This window comes from Tachypleus tridentatus, chromosome 9, assembly GCF_004210375.1.
Source record: "Tachypleus tridentatus isolate NWPU-2018 chromosome 9, ASM421037v1, whole genome shotgun sequence".
NCBI lineage: Eukaryota > Metazoa > Arthropoda > Merostomata > Xiphosura > Limulidae > Tachypleus > Tachypleus tridentatus.
The window spans coordinates 51,042,738-51,064,319 of record NC_134833.1 but is presented as its reverse complement, the minus strand read 5'-3'; the positions used below and the strand labels follow the sequence as shown (position 1 = coordinate 51,064,319).

The window sequence follows — 21,582 nt, the reverse complement described above, 5'->3', positions numbered from 1 at the left end:
TAATAATAGAAATAAAAAACAAAACAAAAATAACAGAGCCACAAAATATGCATGAACAAATATGTCAAACCAAAACTAAAAGTTAATGGTTAGCAGGATCAGCTATTCTGAGGATGACTCCTTTTTATTATCATATTTATTATTTATTATCATCTTGAAGAATCTGTGTATTTGATGTGCTTACCATGGAACTAAAATGTTGCCACTGCTCCCAAAATATGAAAATAGAAACTAAAAGTTTGCAGTTATTTTGTGACATGAATAACTGGTGTTGTAAACTACTGAACTCTAGGTAGACTTAATTTTTTGTTTTGTATTAATCTTTCGGATATTTTTTTATTTGAAAAAATGTTGTTGTTTTTTACGTCTTTTAGATTTGACAATTCGCAGAACATTATTAATTGGTCATTCATTTTATTTTTCATGCAGAAAATCATTTAAAATTCATAGAAAGTTTCTTCATACAGATTTGTTTAGTTCACAATGTGTAAGAATAATTAAAAATAATATTACTGAATTTTCAGACTTTCATTTAAAATTATTAAGCAATTTAAAGTAAATGCTCTTCAGAATAAACAAACAAAATACAGAAATAACATTAAATTTTTTTTAGTTGCTAGAAAAATGATTTTTTGTTCACTCCTAGAATAAATGTACTAATGCATCTCTGCTCCTTTTGTATTATGAATACATAAAATTATATTCGTCCTACAAAAAACTAAGATATTACTGGTAATTTCTCCTCTCTTTTTATGTTTGTTTAGGTGCAAGAGCCTGGCTTTTTATAGGATTTGTTTTGGGATTTGGATCATTGATTGCTTCTAGCTGGATTCTCTTTGGTGCTTATGTTATACCAAGTATGGCATTTTATATTTCAAACCATTAAATAAAGATGACAACACCATGGACAGTGATAAACCCTATATGTAGTTTTACAGATAAGTTATTTTTGTAATAAGGCATTATGATTTATCTGTAATTAAACACAAAGCTGCACAGTGAGGTATCTGTCCCAAATTTTAGTGCTATAAGTCTTCAGACTTAGCACTAAACCAATGACAGAGTGAGGGATGATTATGGGGTAAAGTATATTAATATCAAAATATATTATTTAGTTTTGATAGCTCTGCCAGTATGGTTATTATATAGTTCTTGCTAAGTATTACATTGTAATTTCAAGGCATACTTACCTCCTCTCACATTAAAGCTATTACTCATTTGCTAGGGTTTTTTTCCTTTTGCTCATTTAAGTATTAGTCTGATTTTTATTCACTTGCTTCAGTCTTTTATTCCCTTGGTGACATGTGTTTTGTAACATTTTCTACCAATGTCAATGCACCTTCTATCTTGGTATCAGATATGAGCACCTTCTTCTGATAAAATTATATATTTCTTTTCAATAAAGCATTTACTATTGGGTATCTCTGTTGTACAACTGTTGGAGATACTTTGCATGTTCTTTATGATTGTTAATAGTGAGATGGAGACATATACATAAGTGTTCTTGGACATTCTAGAGAGAATTTAGATTTGTTTCTTCTAGCACCTTCCTTTGCACAGTGGGCTTCCTGTGAGGTCAGTTTTGATCAGCTGCCTCTGACTTCTTTTCTTTTGAGTAGTATATCAGGTGTGTGATGTTTTGGGTTTTCTCCAGTTGCTTTTGAGTTTACACCTTACTTGATGAAACTTCAGAACTTCATTCCACAGCTATTAGGAAGCAGTGGAAAGAGTCAGTCCTATCGAATTTTATTCACATTTGTTTGTTGTGCCCATGACAATAGGAAGTTGTTGTTCAGTCATTGTCTAAAATCAACTCCTAGATCCTTCATAGTTCACAATAGTATCATTTCTCACTCTGCACTGGCATCTTTTGTCATGATTGTGGATGACCAAGTTTGATGTCTCTGACACCTGTCTGTACATTCCCATATTCCACTGCTACATGCATTTTGTGCATGGGGGTCAGGTGCTGCAGTTCAGAACTCTATCCTTTGAACTAGCATTGGTACCATCTGTGTTCTGCCACACTGTATGAACCTTTTCTTGTCATCTCCATTCTCTGGGTCTTTGCACACAGATGACCAGTTACTGCTGACACTACCTCATCAGTCTGCAGAACATCACATCCATATTCTGTTTTCTGAAGCAACAACAGTAGGGTTTCTTATTAAAACTGAGATATCACCTCTCACTCCAACTTGCTCCCTGCTGGTACAGCAGTAAGTCTATGGATTTACAATGCTAAAATCAGGGGTTCAGTTCCCCTCAGTGGGCTCAGCAGATTGTCCCATGTGGCTTTGCTGTAAGAAAACACACACACACACTCCAACTCAATATATCGTCTGTCTGGGAGTGTTTTTCAACACATATCTTAGTCTGGCTCAACTGTCTCTTATCCAGCTCCATGCCACAGAACAAGCAATCTTACTCATACTCATGTCTCATTCTCCTACTACATAGAAAGTTCTTTCTCTTTGGGAATGTGGGCATCACTTGATTTCCTCATTCCTTTGGGATGAGTACATGTGAGATCCCTTAATTGGTCTATATACAATAATGGATCATGAGCAGTATTTCCCTGGATTCTCAAATTTTTTTTAAGAACAAAATCTTCAATATTGAGTGGTGTTTAGACCAGCACTATACCATGATTGGTGTTTCTCTGCCACCACCTCATCCATCATTTCGTAGTTTAGTGGTTAGTAAATCCAGGGCTTATGGAGAGACAAGGAGGCTTCTCTACATGTCAGTATTTTGCAAAAGGCATTGCCTTAAGGTCTGGAGTTGTTGAAAAGTAAAATCATCGTGCTTCACAGCAAGAATTTTATGGTGATGTCTTACATTTCCTGTCAATGGTACACTTTGTCCAGGTTTCCTTGTTTTTGGTCCTTGGATCTTCTATATGAAACCCACTCCAATCATATCACTCTATTAGCTTGCCATGTTCTAAAGTTGATGAATTTGGCAGAATGGATGCTTCATTGAAAGATTTTCCATTGCATTTGTTCCCAGTTCAGAACACCGATGAATGATGCATTTGCCACTCATTGGAACACTCAACTACTGATAATTTTGGTCTTTGGTACCTCACACTTGGGCATTGGCAATAGATGCATTCAGTCAGGTCTGGACTGGATTGCACCTATATTCCTACCTCACAATTCATCTGTTACCCAAAGTCCTAGTAATGATTCTTTCTATTCCCTGTTGCATTTTATTTGTAGCACTGGATTAGCTTGCTCAACTCTGGTTTCCACTTCTACTTTGTTTTTGTCTTTTGAAGCAGCCACTATCCAACATCTTATACCCATCCATCCCAAAGCTTAGCTTCATGCATGTAGGTTCTGTGGTTCTTTGCATAGTGTCAGAGTCTAACTTCTATGGTTGTCATATACCTGTCTCAGTTTATGCATTGTTTCATGTTGAAGATTTATCAATGGACATGACACACTTATTGGTAATGATGTATTGTGAGGAAGTTAAACCCACTTCACCCAGAAAACCATCTATAGCTTGGTTTTTGACCTGCCTCTTTGACAAGTGTTTCAAATCTTCAACTGTCACTCTGTTTAAAGCAGCCTTCTTGGCTAATTTTTGATACTTTGGAATGATGGAAATGTTTTATGTCCCCAGTGCTCTCTGGCCTTTTCAAGTCATTTTGGGTATTTTGTCCCAAAAAACATTTTCAATTATATATAATGGTGGTGTTATGTGCTCTTTCTTCACACTGTTCAATATATCCTAATGTAACATATATCTCTTTTGTATTAAGATTTAAATTTTTGTTGCTGTTAGCTTCTGAATATCATTGGTCAAAGTTTTTTTTATGCTGTACATGCACAGTATGCTTTATAATTCTACCTACGTCTAGACATGCCCTTCTTATCTAAGACACTGACAACAAAGAAAGGGGATACATCCTCTTACACTGTTCATCAGACAGCTATTTCTCACCTCTGTGACCAGTTAAATTCTAATCATTTGTTATGTCCTGTGACAGGCTTGAAGTGTTATGTTGCCAGCACTAAAGCTTCTAGAGGTGCTAGACAATGGCTTTTTATTCAGTTGGACCCCTCAGTTTCCCAGGATTTATTCCTGGTTACTTTGAGATATTGGTATGAAAATTGATTATTATTGCTTATTCTGGGCTCCCTTTGGAGGTGTGGAGATTTCTGTGAGTCACATTGTATCTGATTCATCACATTTCTATGTCCCTTATGGTCTCTTTAAATTACCCACTGGAGAACATTATGCAGGATAGTATGTAGATCTCACCCAATACTTTTATCTCCCATTATTTGCATGAAATGACAGTCTGTCTTTCAGAGGGTTTTGGACTACCCCTTGCACTTATATTGTTCACATACACTAGATTATAAAGAGGGGCTAATATTTCAATACTAATATTGTCTTTAATTTTCTTTCCAAGGTCTCTTGCCTTTTTTCCACAGGATCCCACTTTTACTAGGTGTTTTGCCGAATCAGGTGTACTTTTATCATATCAATACCACACTAACTACCACTCACACAATGTACTTTATTGTATTTGTAACAAGTTCTGTAGAAATGGGGTGTTCCATAAGACCACCTAGAGGCTGCACTGACACTCATGGCCTGTCATGAGTAAAAAATAAGGAGATCCTGCCTATCCCTGCTGATTAGTGGATTCCATAAATTGGGGTTGGTTTGCCTTTAAAAATTCAGAAAACGTAATTCACCTATTGCACTGTTTTCAAAGCATTGTTCCTTGGAACTCTCCAACATACATTACTCCTTCATTTCCTCGTAGTGGAGCTAGGGAGTATTATGTATCACAATTTATACTGGACAAACCCCAAATTTATTGTTACATGTTATAACTTATTTTGGACATGTCTCCAGTATATTATAATATGCGCATTGTATTATTATTTCAGAAAACTGGAAATTTAAATTTGAACTTAGATGTTGATTAAATGTTAATATGTATCAAATTTATGTTTAATTTGCACAATTTTCTTTCTTTATACAAATATATCCTAACATACAAACAATGGAACAGTTTATAATACAGGTTATTGCAAATAGTTATTACAAATAATGATTTATATACAACAATTACATGAAACTACAGACAATACTGAGCCTTATATCTGGCTTAGAACTGAATATTTTATTGATGATCCAGGTCCATGACGAGTAGATTAATTCTGAGTTCATATTGTCACACTTTGCTTAAGCTAGCCAGCTTGGTTGGCTTATTGCTGTTTATAAGCTTACTTTTACTGAAAAAGATATTTAATGTCCTCGTAGAAACACTAATGTCTAAAGTTGAATGATTTGTAATGTTTGAAATCTATAAATGTTCCTGGTAAAATTCTGTAATAATATCTGTTTCTTGGCACATTGGTTTATGTAGTTTAAAGTGAGATTCTAGAATGTTCAACAGTGGTCGAAAACGTGGGCATTTTTGTAAAACATATTGTTGATTCTTACTCTCAAGAATCTTCTATAAATATAGTAAACAGATGGGAGTTTCACAACACACATCCTACAGTATATGTCACATCCATAAAAAAAAAACTCTACTGAAACAAACATGTATTAAACTAAATGTATAATGGTAAACCTATTACAGAAGTCCTTACCACACTTGGTTTTCATTTAGTGAGGTGGTGGACAGAGGCTACTGTTCCAAAGTGTTCAAGTGACTTTTCTCTGCTCTTCTAGAAGAGGGCAATGTTGTGGTCCTCTTATCTAGATCCATGGATGTGTTTTCCCACATATTAGGATGAGAGGCACCAGTCTATGTAGGAACCTACTTGTAATACCAATTCAGATTTGACATTCATCTGTCTGGTTGAGTTAAGCATGGCCCTTCTTTTTTATTAATATAAGGTTCAGTACATTGTTCATGGAAAATGGTCCATTGCTTCCTTGTAATTCCAAATGCAGAGTGTTTCCTTCTTGGGTCCTAGGATGAACACAGTTTGTTCATGTCAGTACAATATACCTTGTCCACATGGCTGGGAATTGAGGGTGAGTGTTCATAATTTCAGAGTGGATGAGTTCTGTTTCCTCAGGTTGAGTAAGGCACACAGGGTCTCATCGTTCCAAGTTAGAGGTGTTACCTTTCAGACTTCATCAGCTTGAGGAGAGGGTTGTCCACTTCAGTGTTACTTACCCTGTTGTCTTAATTCTGGTTGCTCATAATATATCACTTTATAGCTGCAGGTTTGGATCCTCTTGCATATATATATTGCAGTCCAAATGCCCTAGCCACCAATGTGGGATTTAGGAACCATGGCCCTACAGTTCCAACACTGAACCCTGAGCAGTGGGACCTTGGCTACTGGTTGAGCGTGCATATAGTCATGACAGATCACATAAAATTCCACCTGAATTGCATAATTTAGGTTCCAGGTGAAGAGCATACCTGCTCTGGATGTAGTGTTGTTCACCCAGTAAGATGCTAATCTCTTCTTGGCACACTTACAATCTATGCAGACACATTCTGTATAGATAATATCCTCACAGGCTCCTCTGCCTTCTCAATGTGGGATTCTAATTGTAGCTTTGATGTTTACTTTCCTGATGCACCAATTATGCAAAAACAAAGTAATAAGCCACTGATTATATTTGTATAATTTTACTGATGTATGTCTTGTTATTGATAATAATAGAAACATTTGAAGTAAGAGCATATTGTTAAAATAAAATTAATTTCACTGTGATATCACATAGTACTTAAATCTCTTACTATGGGTTTGGTAGATTCAGTCTAAAATTTTACCTTTGGAGTTTCCATACTGTAACTTGTAATATGATTTGTATAACTTCATACAATTTTGCAAGCTTTCTGTAATCATCAAGAGTCATTTGTAGATGAAAGAAAAATAATTTTAGTGGAGTATTTTCACTTGAAATTGTTTTTGTCAATAAATATAGTCAAAGTTTTTATTGCTCTAAGTGCAGAATGATTTTCATATCAAGATTAAAAATTATTTTCTTCATCTGAAAATTTTCAAATCTCATTTTCATAATTTCTAAAACCTACTCAATAAATTTGAAATTTTTTTTCAGTAGAACTTTTAATTTTATTTGTTATTTTCTCTACTCTAATTTTGTATGAGCAGGGCTTACCCTGGACTAAATTTTTCTGTAGCCAGGCTATTAGCCAAATGATTTTTTTGGTAGCCAATTTTAGCTAGTGTTTTAGTCAGATAGGTTTGATCTGTATCCAACCCTCCAGCCAGTCACATATGATAAGACAGACAAAGAATAAATGACAACTAAGTTCTTATCATACATTTTATTTCAATGAATTTATCATTTATCAAATTTATTATAAAACAACAGTTTCACAGTTACAAAGTTCAATGTTTTTCACACACAAATCATTACAATAATGACATGGGAAGACGAGTCACTAAATTAAAAGTAACTGTTATTACATGCTGCTAAACAGGGGTCTCTCTAGACTTACAAACCAGGGAGAAGTTTTGCTCTAATTTTACAAAATTATGGAAAAGTTTACAGTCAATAGCATTCTTTTCTTCTATAATATAATCTGTATAAGATGACTTTTCCTTTAGCTTACGAAGGGTGAGGTTTGGTCTGTTTTGGGAGACCACTTCTCCCAAGTCTCTTTAGTGAGAGCCCTGCTTAATAAAATATATATCATCACTCAAACATCACCAAACTAAACTTGACATGTTTCAGTAACATTCATGCTGAAAATCTGAACACAAATTCATGACAAAATGAAAAAATATATACATGCCTTTAAGCATGTCATTTTGTTATGCCTTACTACTCATTTACAGTTACAACTGGTGCCTTTGTTTCAATGATTACATTAGAATACATCTGTTCTTTTTTGTATTCCAGATCTTAAAGGCACGTTTAAAATAAAATGTCCAGTGTTTGGACCATATATTGACAGACACATGATATTTTCCAGGTTTCTAGTACTCATTGAATTCCTCAGATACATTTTTATCAAATTCTGCTTACTAAAACCTCTCTCACAATCAGCTGTTGAAACTGGAGCTACCAGCAGTCTCTCTGCCAGTTCTGCACTTGCAGGAAAGGACTCTTTGTATTTTACTGCAAAATTGCAGAAACTTTTAATGTCTGTTACAGACTTGCTTCCACTTTCAAAAGTAGATCTAGCAAATTTTGAAAATGATTTCAATTCTTGTTTTGTTCTCTTGTGGCCAAAGGTTGACAAATAATCGTTGATTGTGTTAATGTCTGCTGAAATGTCTGTGTCTTTGAGCAGTGGGTTGAAGAAATTTGTGAGGGAAGTCAAAATAGCTGCATCATCATTATCTGTGAACTTATCACATATGTTTTCTGCCTCATTCCTTTGAAACTGCACTGTCTCTTATGGTATGCCTACCAAACTGAAAAGTGTACAGTCCATCTGAATCTCACTGAGGCTCAGCTGGCACCTCATTCAGAAATTTTGACAGCATTTCACCAGATTTGTTTTGTTTCATTTCCTCCAGACACTCAATAGTGGAAGCAAGCAGTGGGTGAACTTCAGAGAAATTAAGATTTTTCCTCTGAAATGTTTTTGACAAAATGGCTAATGGCTTCAAACAATCAGCCAGCTAATGTGACACATACAGAAATTTGAATGAAGTGATGGGTTTATACAAGCTAAGAGCTTTACCAGAGGTCTCTTCCATAAATACAGACACAAGGCTGGAATAGTTGGAAAGCAGTGCATCTACTGCACCTTCAAAACTTAACCACCTAGTGTGAAAGATCTCTTTAAACCTCTTTCCTTCTGCATTGATAATACTCTGCACTGCAGTCAAAGTTGCCATATTTTTTGGCAAGTACTTAAAAAACTTAAAGATGAAATTCATAATATCCTGGTACTTGACAAGATAGGGTATGCTGTCAGCTCCTGTGGCACAACTCAAAGCTAGTCTGTGTGCAATACAGTGTGTGGCTAGGACACCTGGTACAAATTGCTTTAGTCTAGTAACTACCCCAGACTTTGACCCAACCATCACATCAGCACCATCAGAGCTGACACTACATAAATTTTTCACTTCAATACCCTTCTCTGATAACATACTAATGACTTTTGTAAAAATGTTCTCAGCATTAGCTTTGTAAAGTTCACAGATTCCAAGGAAATAGGTCTGTGGTGTCACTGCACCGAACTGATCCATCTCTAGTTCACGGATGTAGCTGACAAGGTTCTGCTTTACTGAAATGTTTGTACTTTCATCAATCATGATGCTGAATTTTCCATTTTTGGCTAATTTGTTTTTTAAATTTTCTCTCAACACTTTTGCCATACAATTGTGGAAATCACTAATACTATTGTTGTGTTCATAGGTAGTATGTTGGTCTACTACCAGATGCTGGAGCTGTGTTGCACCCTGGAATTAAAACAAAACTAATAAATAAATAATTTGTGGGAGTAGTAACTCTAGAACATGAATACATAAATCAGTAACAAATTTCATCAAGAACAATGGAGAAATTCCACTTGTAAAACATTAGCTGATAATCCTTCGACAATTAAGAACATAAAAACTGTATTATATACATGATAAATAATTTGTGAGATTAGTAATTGTGGAACATGAAAACGTAAATCAGTAACTACAAAAATTTTTTCATTAAGAACAACAAATAAAATCAACTTGCAACAAGAACAGAAAAACTGTATTGTATACATAATAACTTACCTGCATCATACATAGTGTGTTTAGATCTGGAACTTGGTAGGTCATGCTTTGCTGCAAAGTAAACATTGTGCATTGCAGCTATGATGGCAGTCTCACTTTTGTTTGTGGCTGAGACTGTGGCCTTAGTCATCGCTGTAGACAGCTTCGACGCCTCCATTGCATCTCTGTGGTCTGAAATAAATGATAAAAAAATGAATTACCTCATGCATCACAACATCTTTTTAATGTAATGACACTGCTAAAGTATTAGGAAATAAATTGACATGGGCATATTTTTTTTATTATATTTAATAATTTTATAAGTTTAACTATCCAAATAAGTCTCAACATTTACTCAGTCAATAAATACCTTTTGTTTTCTGATGCTTGGTTAGGTTGTCTTTTTTCATCACTGCACAACCAGTTATGAAAGTGTTTAAGTTCTATATTTTAATGCATAATGTGCAAAACATTTGCTTTGTAGAGGCTTCATATTTGAGCCAGTTAAATTCATTCAACCATTTTTCTTGGAATGATCGTGAACTGTCAGTTTCAGATTTGGATTTTTTTGATGGAGGCATTAGACAACTTTCACTGTCTAAGGGGCGTTTGGCCTGCGAAGAAGCTATTCTGAGATCTGATGAATTCGCTGCATATTGGCTCAATTTATAGAGAATCTTTCCACTAATTAACATTTAGTTTTTTACAAGTACGTGTTTATTATGGTACTAATCCAGTAACTGCTTTTAATTAAACTTACCGGCCAAGCCATGCGCCATTAGATAATGTAATTACACGTGTGAAAGCCATCACAATCTTCGTGGTCGTCCATTATTATAGAGCCGCTAATCAACCACATATAAATGAGTTATTCGTGTCAAGCCGTTAGGTCACTGTTGATTGAACAATTTTTCACACGTTTGTCGATCCTGACCATGACTTTGCATGAATGCAGACGGGTTATTGATTTTTATCTGCTTACCTCATACTTGCATTAAAAAAACGTTGATGTATTGAACCAGTCTGGCATTTTGTAATCAAACAGTGTTTCGCCGGTATATTTGCCAATTACAGTGTTTCTTTGCCAAAAAACAAAAATAATAGCCATTGGTGAATATGGCGAGTGACAGCATGAGCCCTGATGAGGTTTTTCAATTTGACAGACCTTGTAATCACCATTAAAAAATATGAAATAAACCTATATTACCCTTTTATTCTTTATAGAATGTCTTTAGATTACAACATGAAATTATTTGTTTATACTTAAATACCTATAAACTTGTAACAGTATACATTTGTTTCAATATAAATTTTATTGTTTTATTGACCTCTGACCTGTCTCCAACTAATATTCCACCACACAAGTTGAAAATCACTTCATGAATGTGTAGCTCACATCACTATCAAATTACATAAGGCATTTAGGCATATATTGCAAAACTTATTATTATTATTCTTTTATTTAATTTAACCTAAAAGTTTCATTTTAGTTACTTTTGTGATAAATTTAAAATACGTGCAGAAGAACAAGAAATATAGTACTTACCTGGGCTTTTTTTTTTTTTTTTCTGTTGGCTCTCCATCAATTTTAACCCTTTTTTTTGTACTAATGGTACTGCTGTACTAAATATTTTGTTACTTAATTGAATAATGCATAAAAGTACACAGAATAATTGCATGCAGAAAACTGACAATTTTCCATAACCTTTACAAATTTTCTGACTTCCTAACTCTGCAATAAGATTTGTTTCCCATGGGAATAAATTTGGAACTAGAAGTGAAATATACAGTTTTCTGTACAGAAAACAACATAATATAACATCTCATTTGATAGATTAAAACTCTGGCTTTCTATTTATCATCTTATAAATAATATCATATTAAACCTTGGAAAGAACAATGACAATTTCTTAAAATGAGGATGTGATGGGTGGGCATGTCAAGATTGGTCTGATTCTCTATTTTATGGCTTTATGACCAAATAAGATTGAAAGCTATAAAAATTATTTTTTGTCTGAGCAATTAAAATATTATAATGAGTATTTATATTAAATTTTGTACTTCTCGGAGGGGTGGTGAATATATTAGAGAAGAAGAGATATCTAGGTAAGAATATCACAATTCTAATTCAATGGGAATTGAGAAATTTTTAATACTTCCTCATGAAATTAAGAACTTAAAACATATATGATATTAACTTTGGATTATTAGCTATTTTTATATGCTAAGTTTATTTGTATGCTATGATAAGAAAGTAGCTTAACCCTTCCGTGATGGATCATGGATTAAAGGCCACGTATAATTCAAACTTTAATATTATATATGAGTTAATTTCTTAATTTACAAGTAAATGTTAAAAGAATACACCTAAATATAGATTTTAGTGAGTCATGTGGTATGTTGAATGCAGCACTGTTTAAAATTAGATGTTTGTGATGTCAAAATGCCAAGTCTATAGTTTCATACAAATTAGGAACTCAAATTACCAATGTTGACAAGCTAGATTATAAAATAAGAACCTTGTATATTTTTATTTTGCTGAAATATAGCTTATGTACTGAATCAAACACAGTAGCCTTGTTCACCTCTTTCAATATTTGAAAATGGTCCCTTATATACACTTACTTCAGTATATGACACATGAATAACCAATCAACAACTTAGAATGTCCCCCTGAGGTGTTTTCTTAGCCATTTTAATCTGTAAAAAGGCTACACTTTCTTTCAAAGTAAAATTTCAAGAAAGTAAGTTGTATCTTTAGTCTGCTTTAAGTTTCATATTTTTTAAATTTAAATACATCTTACTAACAAAGCTCAATAAATTATAGTGGAATTCTATGGTATCAGTACAAGTAGTTTTGATTTTTTTGGTTATTCAACTATATGTGTAAAATCTAAAAAAAAAGTTTGTTTGATATCCTCCACATGTAAAATTTTAAAAGGTTTAGCAATCCATGCCCATCAGCAACTGAGTTCAAAGGTAGTAACAAGAAGAGATAACTGTATGCTTTACTTCTTGATTTATTAATCAAAATGCAATTGTATATTACAAAATAGTACTCTAAAACACAGCCAAAAAAGGGAATACTAAAGGTCAATTTTATATTATAGGATATGAAACATGAGTTTACGTGCACCATGTAAATTCAAGTTATGCAATGTTACCTAGGCATGACTGGAAGGTCAATATAATAAAAAATAATAAATATATTGTGTTATGAGACTTAAGCTACTTAGGCTTTTGAATTCTTGTATTATAATATGTAGTCATTCTTCCATGAAAAAACATTTATATTTATTTCCTGATTTTTTTTTATTATAGTTATGAGGTTGGTCAACTGACAGTCCCCACATAATTAGAGCATATAAAATAACAAAATATAAAGTCTTACTGAAAACAAACATCTGAAATGTATTTAGGTTTTAGACACTATGCAAGTAATAGTTGAGATTTTTAGATGAAAAATAGTTTTTTTTAAATTATAACATGAAATGACTTTGCAGTCAGACTAGTAATGAATCAAACTCAATATTTTCACAAACAAATATTTATTAAAAGCACTTCATTAAAATCTGATTTTTTGTGTACAAAAAAATTTTAATCTTTTCTGAAACTCTACCAAATTTTGTGAAGATATGCATGTATCAAAAGATATAGTGCAAATACTTAACATGTGCAACTGTGTAGACAAACTCGTATATATTATACCAAGCCCATTGTGAAAGGGTTAATTAAATTTTAATTGTAATTCAGTAATACTTCATGACATGCACTAAAAAGAATGCCCTTAGCAAGAGAGTTAAGGGACCATTGCATATTCTGAAATGATCCCTTACATTTGTTGTTACTACTTGCACATCTGCCTTTGAGATTTTGCACATGCCATGAACTTTGAGTTAATCTCCCACCTAAGACACATTTTAACTTGAACTGTAATAGTACAGGTGTTCATGATGATGAAAACCCACTTGAAGTAAAAATGTATTCTAAAGATGGCTGTATGGGTATTAAAACTTTAATTAAAATAAAGTTTTGACCCTCTTCTGTCATCTTCAGGTTAAGAAAGAGAGTTTGCAACTGATCGTTGCTGGGGACATGTCTTAGAGACGAGTGTAGATGGGTATGAAATTTTACAGGGCTTTCAGGTTGGATATTAGGTTATTAATTAATATAGGTATAAAGGAGTTCCTTTATATTGGTTCAATTTTTCTAGCAGGGATTTGTTGTTCTCTATTTTTACTGGATAAATTTGTTAGTTCATCCAGATTATGCATTCTTACTTGGATGGAGATGCTAGTATGCTGTGTCATGTCTCATTATATCAAATCTGTCACTTGATTTGCTCTTTGGCCTTACACCTTTGATCCCCCTTGGACAAGATCCTCCAGGCTGGAATATGGATTATGCCCAATAGCTTTGTCTCTCATTGCCTTCACCATCTGACAGTTTTATCTCCCTCAAGATATTGTTTGCCTTCAGTTGTCAATCTCCAGTCTACTTACCATTTTTGATGGGTGACTCTTTTATATCTTTATCTATTTCTACTTTTAAGTGGTTCACTTCTTGAAACTCATCCAGTGGCAGATGTTGACCAGTAAGGTATACACTTTCCCTATATTTGTGTAGAGTTAAGGGTAATGGAAATGAATAAACCCTTCTGCCCTAGCTCCAAGTGTGCCCACTGTTCAATTGGAGTTTTCTGCAAAATCACTAAGGTGGTATATATATATATATATATACATACATACATACACACATGCACACACGTGTGTGTGTATATTTGTATGGTTAGGTTCAACTGGGTGGTGTCACCTTTCTGTTGTCTTTCCAATGTGAATTTCTCCCCTAGTCATCTAGTGAAGCATAAAAGAGACCTTTGCCATTATCAGTTCCTAGTCACTGGGGTGATTGACTTGAAGATTTTTTTCCACAGAAAGTCTGAGTGACCAATATGATGCAGTGAGGAGAAGGAGGAGGGCAGGGAGTGGACATATCTGTGTAGTGCTGGTCACCTCTCTTATTTAATTTGCCAATTTTCTAGTGGTTTAGCTGGCCAGGTAGGGCAAATTGTTTTTATCCTGCAACAGGAAAGAACATTTGTTCCCTTTTCTGTTTGTATATATATATATATATACTGAGTACATGATACAACATAACACACACCAAGCTGTACAGTCTGGTTATTGCCTAGCTTAGTTGATCTTGCACAATTCCACCTACCTCTGTGACATATTAGCTTTTTGCTTTCCTTCTTTCACACTTCCATTCATACATCAATGTAGGATCCTACCTACAGTGAGCAGAAGTAAGAGACTATTTCAGAAGTTAACATTTTCCATGTCTATAAATGCAGTCCCAATAGATAGTTATCTCTTTGCACACCTTCACACCCTTCCTTTCTGCTACTGTTACATATAATGCCTGCCTCATTTAATAATGAAGTTGATTTTAAGAGCAAATGTCTATAGAAATCTACTGTGCATTGGGGATGTGTTGCCATTTTATTGGTGAAAGGTCTATTCACATGATGGTTACATCATGCACTCCCACAGTTCATGTTAAAATGTCTCTTAGGTGGGAAAGAACTCAAGGCCAGTGACATGTACAAAGTCTCAAAGACAGACATGCAATACATAGCTACAATGTGTCTATTGGAGATATATTTTCAGGTTAGGAAAAATGTTATCTGTAATATTACAATTTTTATAAATTTGTTAGTCACTATTCAGCTTTAAAATATGCTATTATCACTTTCAATTAGGTATTTTAGTATAAAAACATAAAGTAAAACACTTTAAAAGGTAATGTTCTTCTGAAAAGAAAATCATTCCTATACTATGTTTAAAAGATATGTGCACACTTTAACTTAGTAAGTTTAGAAGTGGTTTACTGTTTTTATTTCTTACAATTTTGTGAAATAGAAACCTGTAGCTTTTGCACTGTTCTTTGTTGACACTACTTGTTTGCCCATGTTTGTGATGATGCAATGAAAGTTTGTATTAAATATGCTGAGATATACTTTTTGCTGTTTTCCTTATTTGTTATTGTAATGAGCTAAATTCAATCACACCTCTTTAAAGTAAACATGTATACAGTTGTACATAAGTGAAAATGATTATAGTTATATTGTAAATGGTTTTCATTATTAGAAGCTTCAGTAGCCACTTACTGAATAAATACTGTTATATATATGTAAAATATTTTGTGAAACTAAAGTGTAAAGAAATTTTTTTCAGTGAAAGATCCTCAGTGGCCTGGAGTGGCACTTTTCTTTCAAAATGCCTTCATTTTTATTGGGTAGGTAATTTATATGTAAGTAAATACCAATGTATGTGTATTGTGACACTTTAAATATCAGTTGCAGCCAGTCACTGGAAGATGCATAAATATATTTGCCACTAAATAAGCTTAAAGTGTATAATTTATTAACTTTTTCCAGGCTAGTTGCATGAATTTGTAAGAACTTTAATATTTTACAATTTAAATAAAGGATTTTATCTTTTGAAGTGGCAAAAACAAAATTAATTAGAAAATGACAAATCATTTAGGATTGTGTAACAAACTTTCATCCATCTGCATCAATTCGAAAATGATCTTATGAGCTGTAAGTGCATTCCTATATCAGGTACTGATGAAGATCTTTACTGGCATTTTGAAACGTTGTATCCAAACTATTGCAGTAGAAGAAGCCTAAAGTAAAATGCTAAATACAAGCATTTTATGAAAAAAAAATTGTGAGAGAAAATGTCTTATTTGCATGTGCTGTCAAAGAAGATTGACAAGGTAGTTCACTAGTCATTCCAGCTGCATGGTTAGCTTGATGCAATCATCTTTCCTAATATAATTAGAACAGGAAGTGTAGGAACATAAACCAGTTGCAATTCATTACTCAAACTTTGTTTTAGTTTGCCTGAGAATTAACATTAACTTATCAAAGCAAACTAAATTTATTTAAACTAAAACTCAACATAGTAATAAGTACAGGTAATTAAATATACTTTTCTGACATTCTTACTTATAAAAAATAAAATGTGTCATTTTATCAATTGGGTACAATCACTTTCAATGATATTTTGTTCTTGGCAATAGATTACAAAAATCTTTTAAAATCACTTAATAATAATATAGTCTAAGCACTAAGCCAGCATCTGATTTAGGCCTAGTGTACAAATTTGTTGCATAACTGGATTGTTGTTGTTTTTTAAATACTATAAGTAATTATTATCAGAAAATGGGATAATAAATGGCAGTATTAAGGAATGATATAATACATAGGAAGAATTTGGTAATCAACTGTTTAAAGGAATAAAACAATTTTACTTTTCAACAACTACTAGTGTTATATTTTTGTTTATGTAATTTTTTATTATCAGTTACATTTTATAATGGATCAACTCGAAACTGTTTTAAATAAACATTATGAATTTAGTGCCAAGTTAGGTACAGGCCTCAGATACTAAAAAAAGTAACATATCATTTCAGATTTAAAAGGTATAATTGCCTCTTAATGTTCAAATTGAAAGAAATAACTTGCATAGAGCTTATAAGTTATTTTGTTTACAGCTTGAAAGAAAAGTATAAAATTGAATTATGTAGAATGTTTAGGGATGCCATTAATATTTAAAAAAAAAAGATGCATACCTTTAATGCCTTGCTGGTACTATGGTGACATAAAATATTCTCCTTTGCTTTCACTCATGGGTTCTTAGAATTTATGAAAAGAAAGTTCAGTGACAACCAGTTTATATTATTTATTTTATGTTTTTAATACATTTGTATTGTTTACAGTATATAATTATTCACAAAAGTGTATTCTGTATGATAATCCTGAAGATTGCAATATTATTGGCGATAGTTTACATTTATGTAAAACAAGAGTTTCTCTGGCATTGAAATACTGAACTAAGAACCAATGTAGTGATTCAGAAACATCTTAATTCAAGGTAGAATATAAACGTAATAGTTTACAGTGATGCTCAATAAAGTATTATTATTACAGAGTTGTTGTACACATGTTTTTGACAGAATGAGTTTCATAATTTATTTATTTTTCCTCAGTTCTTTGTTGTTCAAATTTGGTCGGACTGAGGACTTGTGGAGCTAAGAAGATTTCTGCTGTGTTTGTATGTCTATATATAAATAATGTGACACTGTACTTTGAAAGAACTACTATCATGTATATTTTTATTGTAGTGTTTAGATAATTATAGACCTGTGGCATAATTTTCTTATTAGGAAACAGGATTTTTATACAGATACTAATGTACAAATAATATGTTATTGATAGTTTCTAACGTTATACTTAAATTTGTTTAATAGTTAAGTAACTGTTTCGTGATGTGACATTATTTTAAGGAAAGTCAAGCATTTCTGTCATTTATATATTCCCTTGCATTTATATATTCCCTTGGTATAGAAGTTCCATGGCATTGAAACTCATTCTTAAATGAAAAGTGATCTTTCAGATATGGATTTAAGAGGAGTCAGTATTACTGAGATTTAATGTTTTGAAGACAAGAACATTAAATATGTATATATATATATTTGAACTAGTTTGATATTAATATCATGTGTTGTTGTTTTTTCTGACATTAAACAAGTCCTCTTGTACGATAGCCGGAAACTTACAAACTTAGGATGCTAAAATCTGGAACTTAGTTCCTCATATTGGGCACAGCAGATAGCTTAATGTGGCTTTCCTCTAAAACAAATACAAAAGACATTAGTAAATTTGAAAATGTATATAGTAACTGGTAAGTTGAGAATGGATAGGTTGCAACTGACTTCAATGTTCATCAACATGTTATTTTACATTTTACTATATCTACCAGGTCTGTAATAGTAAAAGCTTTATAAGCTTTATAATTCAGGTAGTGTTCACTGAAAAGTTCATTACATACTTTCAGAAGTGGATCTTCTTTCACCTTTGAAATCTTCTAAAATGGTTAAATGTTTCTTGGTTTTTGTTTACCTGTTTTATCTTAAATACTATTGTCAGCAAGCTGGAACAGTATTTTTCTGTACTGTTATTATATCTGATGAGAAAAATAGAATTTTGTGAAGTACAACTTTTATGCATTTATATGTAATGATAACATTAGCAGAACAAGAAGCTAATATATGTAATACATACAAATACTGATTTTTTTTAAATGATTGTCCTGTATCCAAGATACAGTAAACAACTATATGGTACAGCTATATTATGTTTCTAAGCATTAAAATAGCTGTTATTGTAACTTCTATAAATGCAGAAAGGGCATTATTTGAAGGTACAGATTCAGTAGAAAATAATGAGATGGATTTCTGAACATACATGTTCTATTTTGAAAACTTAATCATTGTATCTCAGACAAAAGATTTGTTATAGAACTAGAATGACATTTTCATAAAATATTTATAAAAAAGATGTTCATAAAATTCTAAAAACCTGGGTGTTCATTTGAGTTTTATTCATATTAGAGATATTTTGTAGGTTTGTTTAATATTATATACTTGTTTTACATATAGTCTCATTATACAAAATGAAACTTAGAATATTTCATTTTTACCTGTAAAGAAGAATTGTAATAAAATTACTTTTTGTTTCCTATGCTTGTACAGACTTACATAGCAGTTGGCTTTATTAGCATGTAGTAAAAACCGTAATGAGAAGAATTTATTTGTGACTTATATTGTATGAACAGTGACAAATGTTTCACAAAGATGCATGTTTGTACATAATGTCATACAAATAAAATGGTTTTTAAATAATTAAAAGGTAATAGATACAATACAACATGAAAAAAAATTAATATGCAATTCATAAGTCACTTGATAATGTTATGTTTTAGGCTAAGAATCATAAGAGCTTTTGATATTTACAGAAATATTAAATTCAAAAGATACTTTTTTGTTTGATTTTTACCATGAACTTGGACAACTTTGATTTCATATGAGATTGAATTCTTTAGTGTATAGTTCACAATTATACTTATACATTATCAAAGTTTATACTATTCAAATGCATTCTTTTTAATACAGTAATATACACAAGTTTATTGAAATATCTAATACCAACAAAAACACATTAAACTTTTCTTAAAGTTTTAAAGATGCAGATTCTGTTAGAATATCTATTCAAATATTTCTTCAAAACACATGTACAGTTTTGAAATATGTAATACTTAGAGAAACGATATTATAGCATGTACTACTATTTCAGAAAACTTTTGGTTTAAAATTCCTGACATTATCTAATAATTAATTTAAATAATATATTTTAAATTATTTGAATGTTGCTGAAATATATCTCAAAGAAGACTACACTTCTTATTTTTAATAATTAATTAATCAATCACAAGTAAATATATAACAGTTCCAGTCAGCTTTGAAATAAATTTTTCATGACCCCCAAACATCAAATGTTTAAAAAGGAGAAATTTTATTGTGTTTACCTGTAAGATAAAATTTTGTATTAGGTAGGGTTGTAGGAAAAGTCTTTAAATGAGTTTGAATGTCTTTCTTACTCCAAACATCTGTCTAGTAACTATGAGTCAAGAGGGATTTCTGTGTTTAACTGATCTTGCTGGATTGGTATGCAACCATATGGATTTATTGAAAGGAAATCTTGCTTTACTAATCTGTTAGCTTATTTTTAGGGTGTTGCTCATCTCAATGATAAAAAGGGTATGACTATGTACTCATTGATGGTTAAAAAAAAAATCAACTGGGTTATTGGATTTTAGAATGGTTATTTGAATGACATAAAATAATATAATCAAATTATACCTTTTTTACTCATGTAGTGCCTCAAGGTTCAATGTTTGAACTTTTGCTTTTTTCCTTATTTACATTAATGCAGTTGGAAGGGCATGATTGAAAATGATGGTAATTGGCTGCCAGTGTAGTGGATTTCAATCATTTCTATTTCTAAATTTGCTGTCCATCCACTTTGTTCAAATGTAGTAAAAAATGTTTGGAGTGAGACTGCTGGAGAAAAAAATACTTATATTATGAAGTTTAATCTGAGATTGCCTTGTTTACTTTCACAGTTACATTAAACCAAAATCAAAAGGTGAGGCTCCTTTTAAGTGGCTAATTGGTAGACAACTAACGAGTTGCAAAACATCTTTCAAAGTCTATTTGAACATTAAAAGTCTAAAATTCAAGGATCTTGTTTAAATGTATATTAAAGTTCTCACACAATTAATGTTGTATAATACACAATTAAAATCTTTATATAAGACTTATTGATGGTCATAAAAGACACTATACATGTTTCAAAATTGAGGGGTGAAAAGCACTGTGCAACCGTATCTGAATTTGTTAGAAATAAATTTCTTCAGCACAGTGGCAAATGACTAAAAAGGATCAGCATAAAGATAAGCTTTAAATCTTTTGAATTCATCTTAATTTCATGTTCTCATTGTTTAAAATTACTCAAAACAGATATTTTTCTTTCATTGTACATTATTTTTATATGTAGAATAATTTAGATGGAGCCTAAATTGGGCAAAGATAAACTTTATGTAATGAAAGTTGTGAGGAGAAGGTATTACTTTTTTTGTAAAAATGATAACATTACAAGCGTGTTAAATATTCAGATTAAGATATTTTCTGTATCATAAGTTATGTTACCATTTTGCATTTACTCCAAAGAATCTGGTAATGTATTACAAAATATAGATCCCATTAAGTACTGTATTCATATTTAGCATATACTGTTAAATCAAAAAGCTTGTTAGAAAAAGTATGTTATTTAAGTTATACTTTCAAATTGTAAGACTTAAATGCAAGTTAGAGGTTCAGTTCAGCAAATTTTATTTAAAAAATATTACAATAAATGTTTATATCTAACATGTCTTGTGCATTGTGTGCCATTACATTATCATGTTTATATTAACTGGAATGTTACAATGCATACAAA

General features: G+C 32.0%; 1 protein-coding gene across 4 annotated transcripts in view; it reads left to right on the top strand.

Moving 5' to 3' along the window:
- LOC143225234 (transmembrane protein 50A-like) overlaps positions 1-19,266 on the top strand; it is a 39,324-nt gene extending 20,058 nt beyond the window's left edge. For 2 of the 4 annotated variants that reach the window (XM_076454286.1, XM_076454287.1), the window contains exons 4-6: positions 765-857; positions 15,911-15,971; positions 17,733-19,266. In XM_076454286.1, coding sequence (XP_076310401.1) covers positions 765-857; positions 15,911-15,971; positions 17,733-17,778 — 200 coding nt within the window. In that variant the 3' untranslated portion in view covers positions 17,779-19,266. Of the gene's footprint in view, positions 1-764; positions 858-15,248; positions 15,344-15,910; positions 15,972-17,732 lie in introns of all 4 variants that reach the window. The other 2 variants (XR_013013746.1, XM_076454288.1) reach the window with 2 other exon arrangements.
- Positions 19,267-21,582: the final 2,316 nt, after the last annotated feature.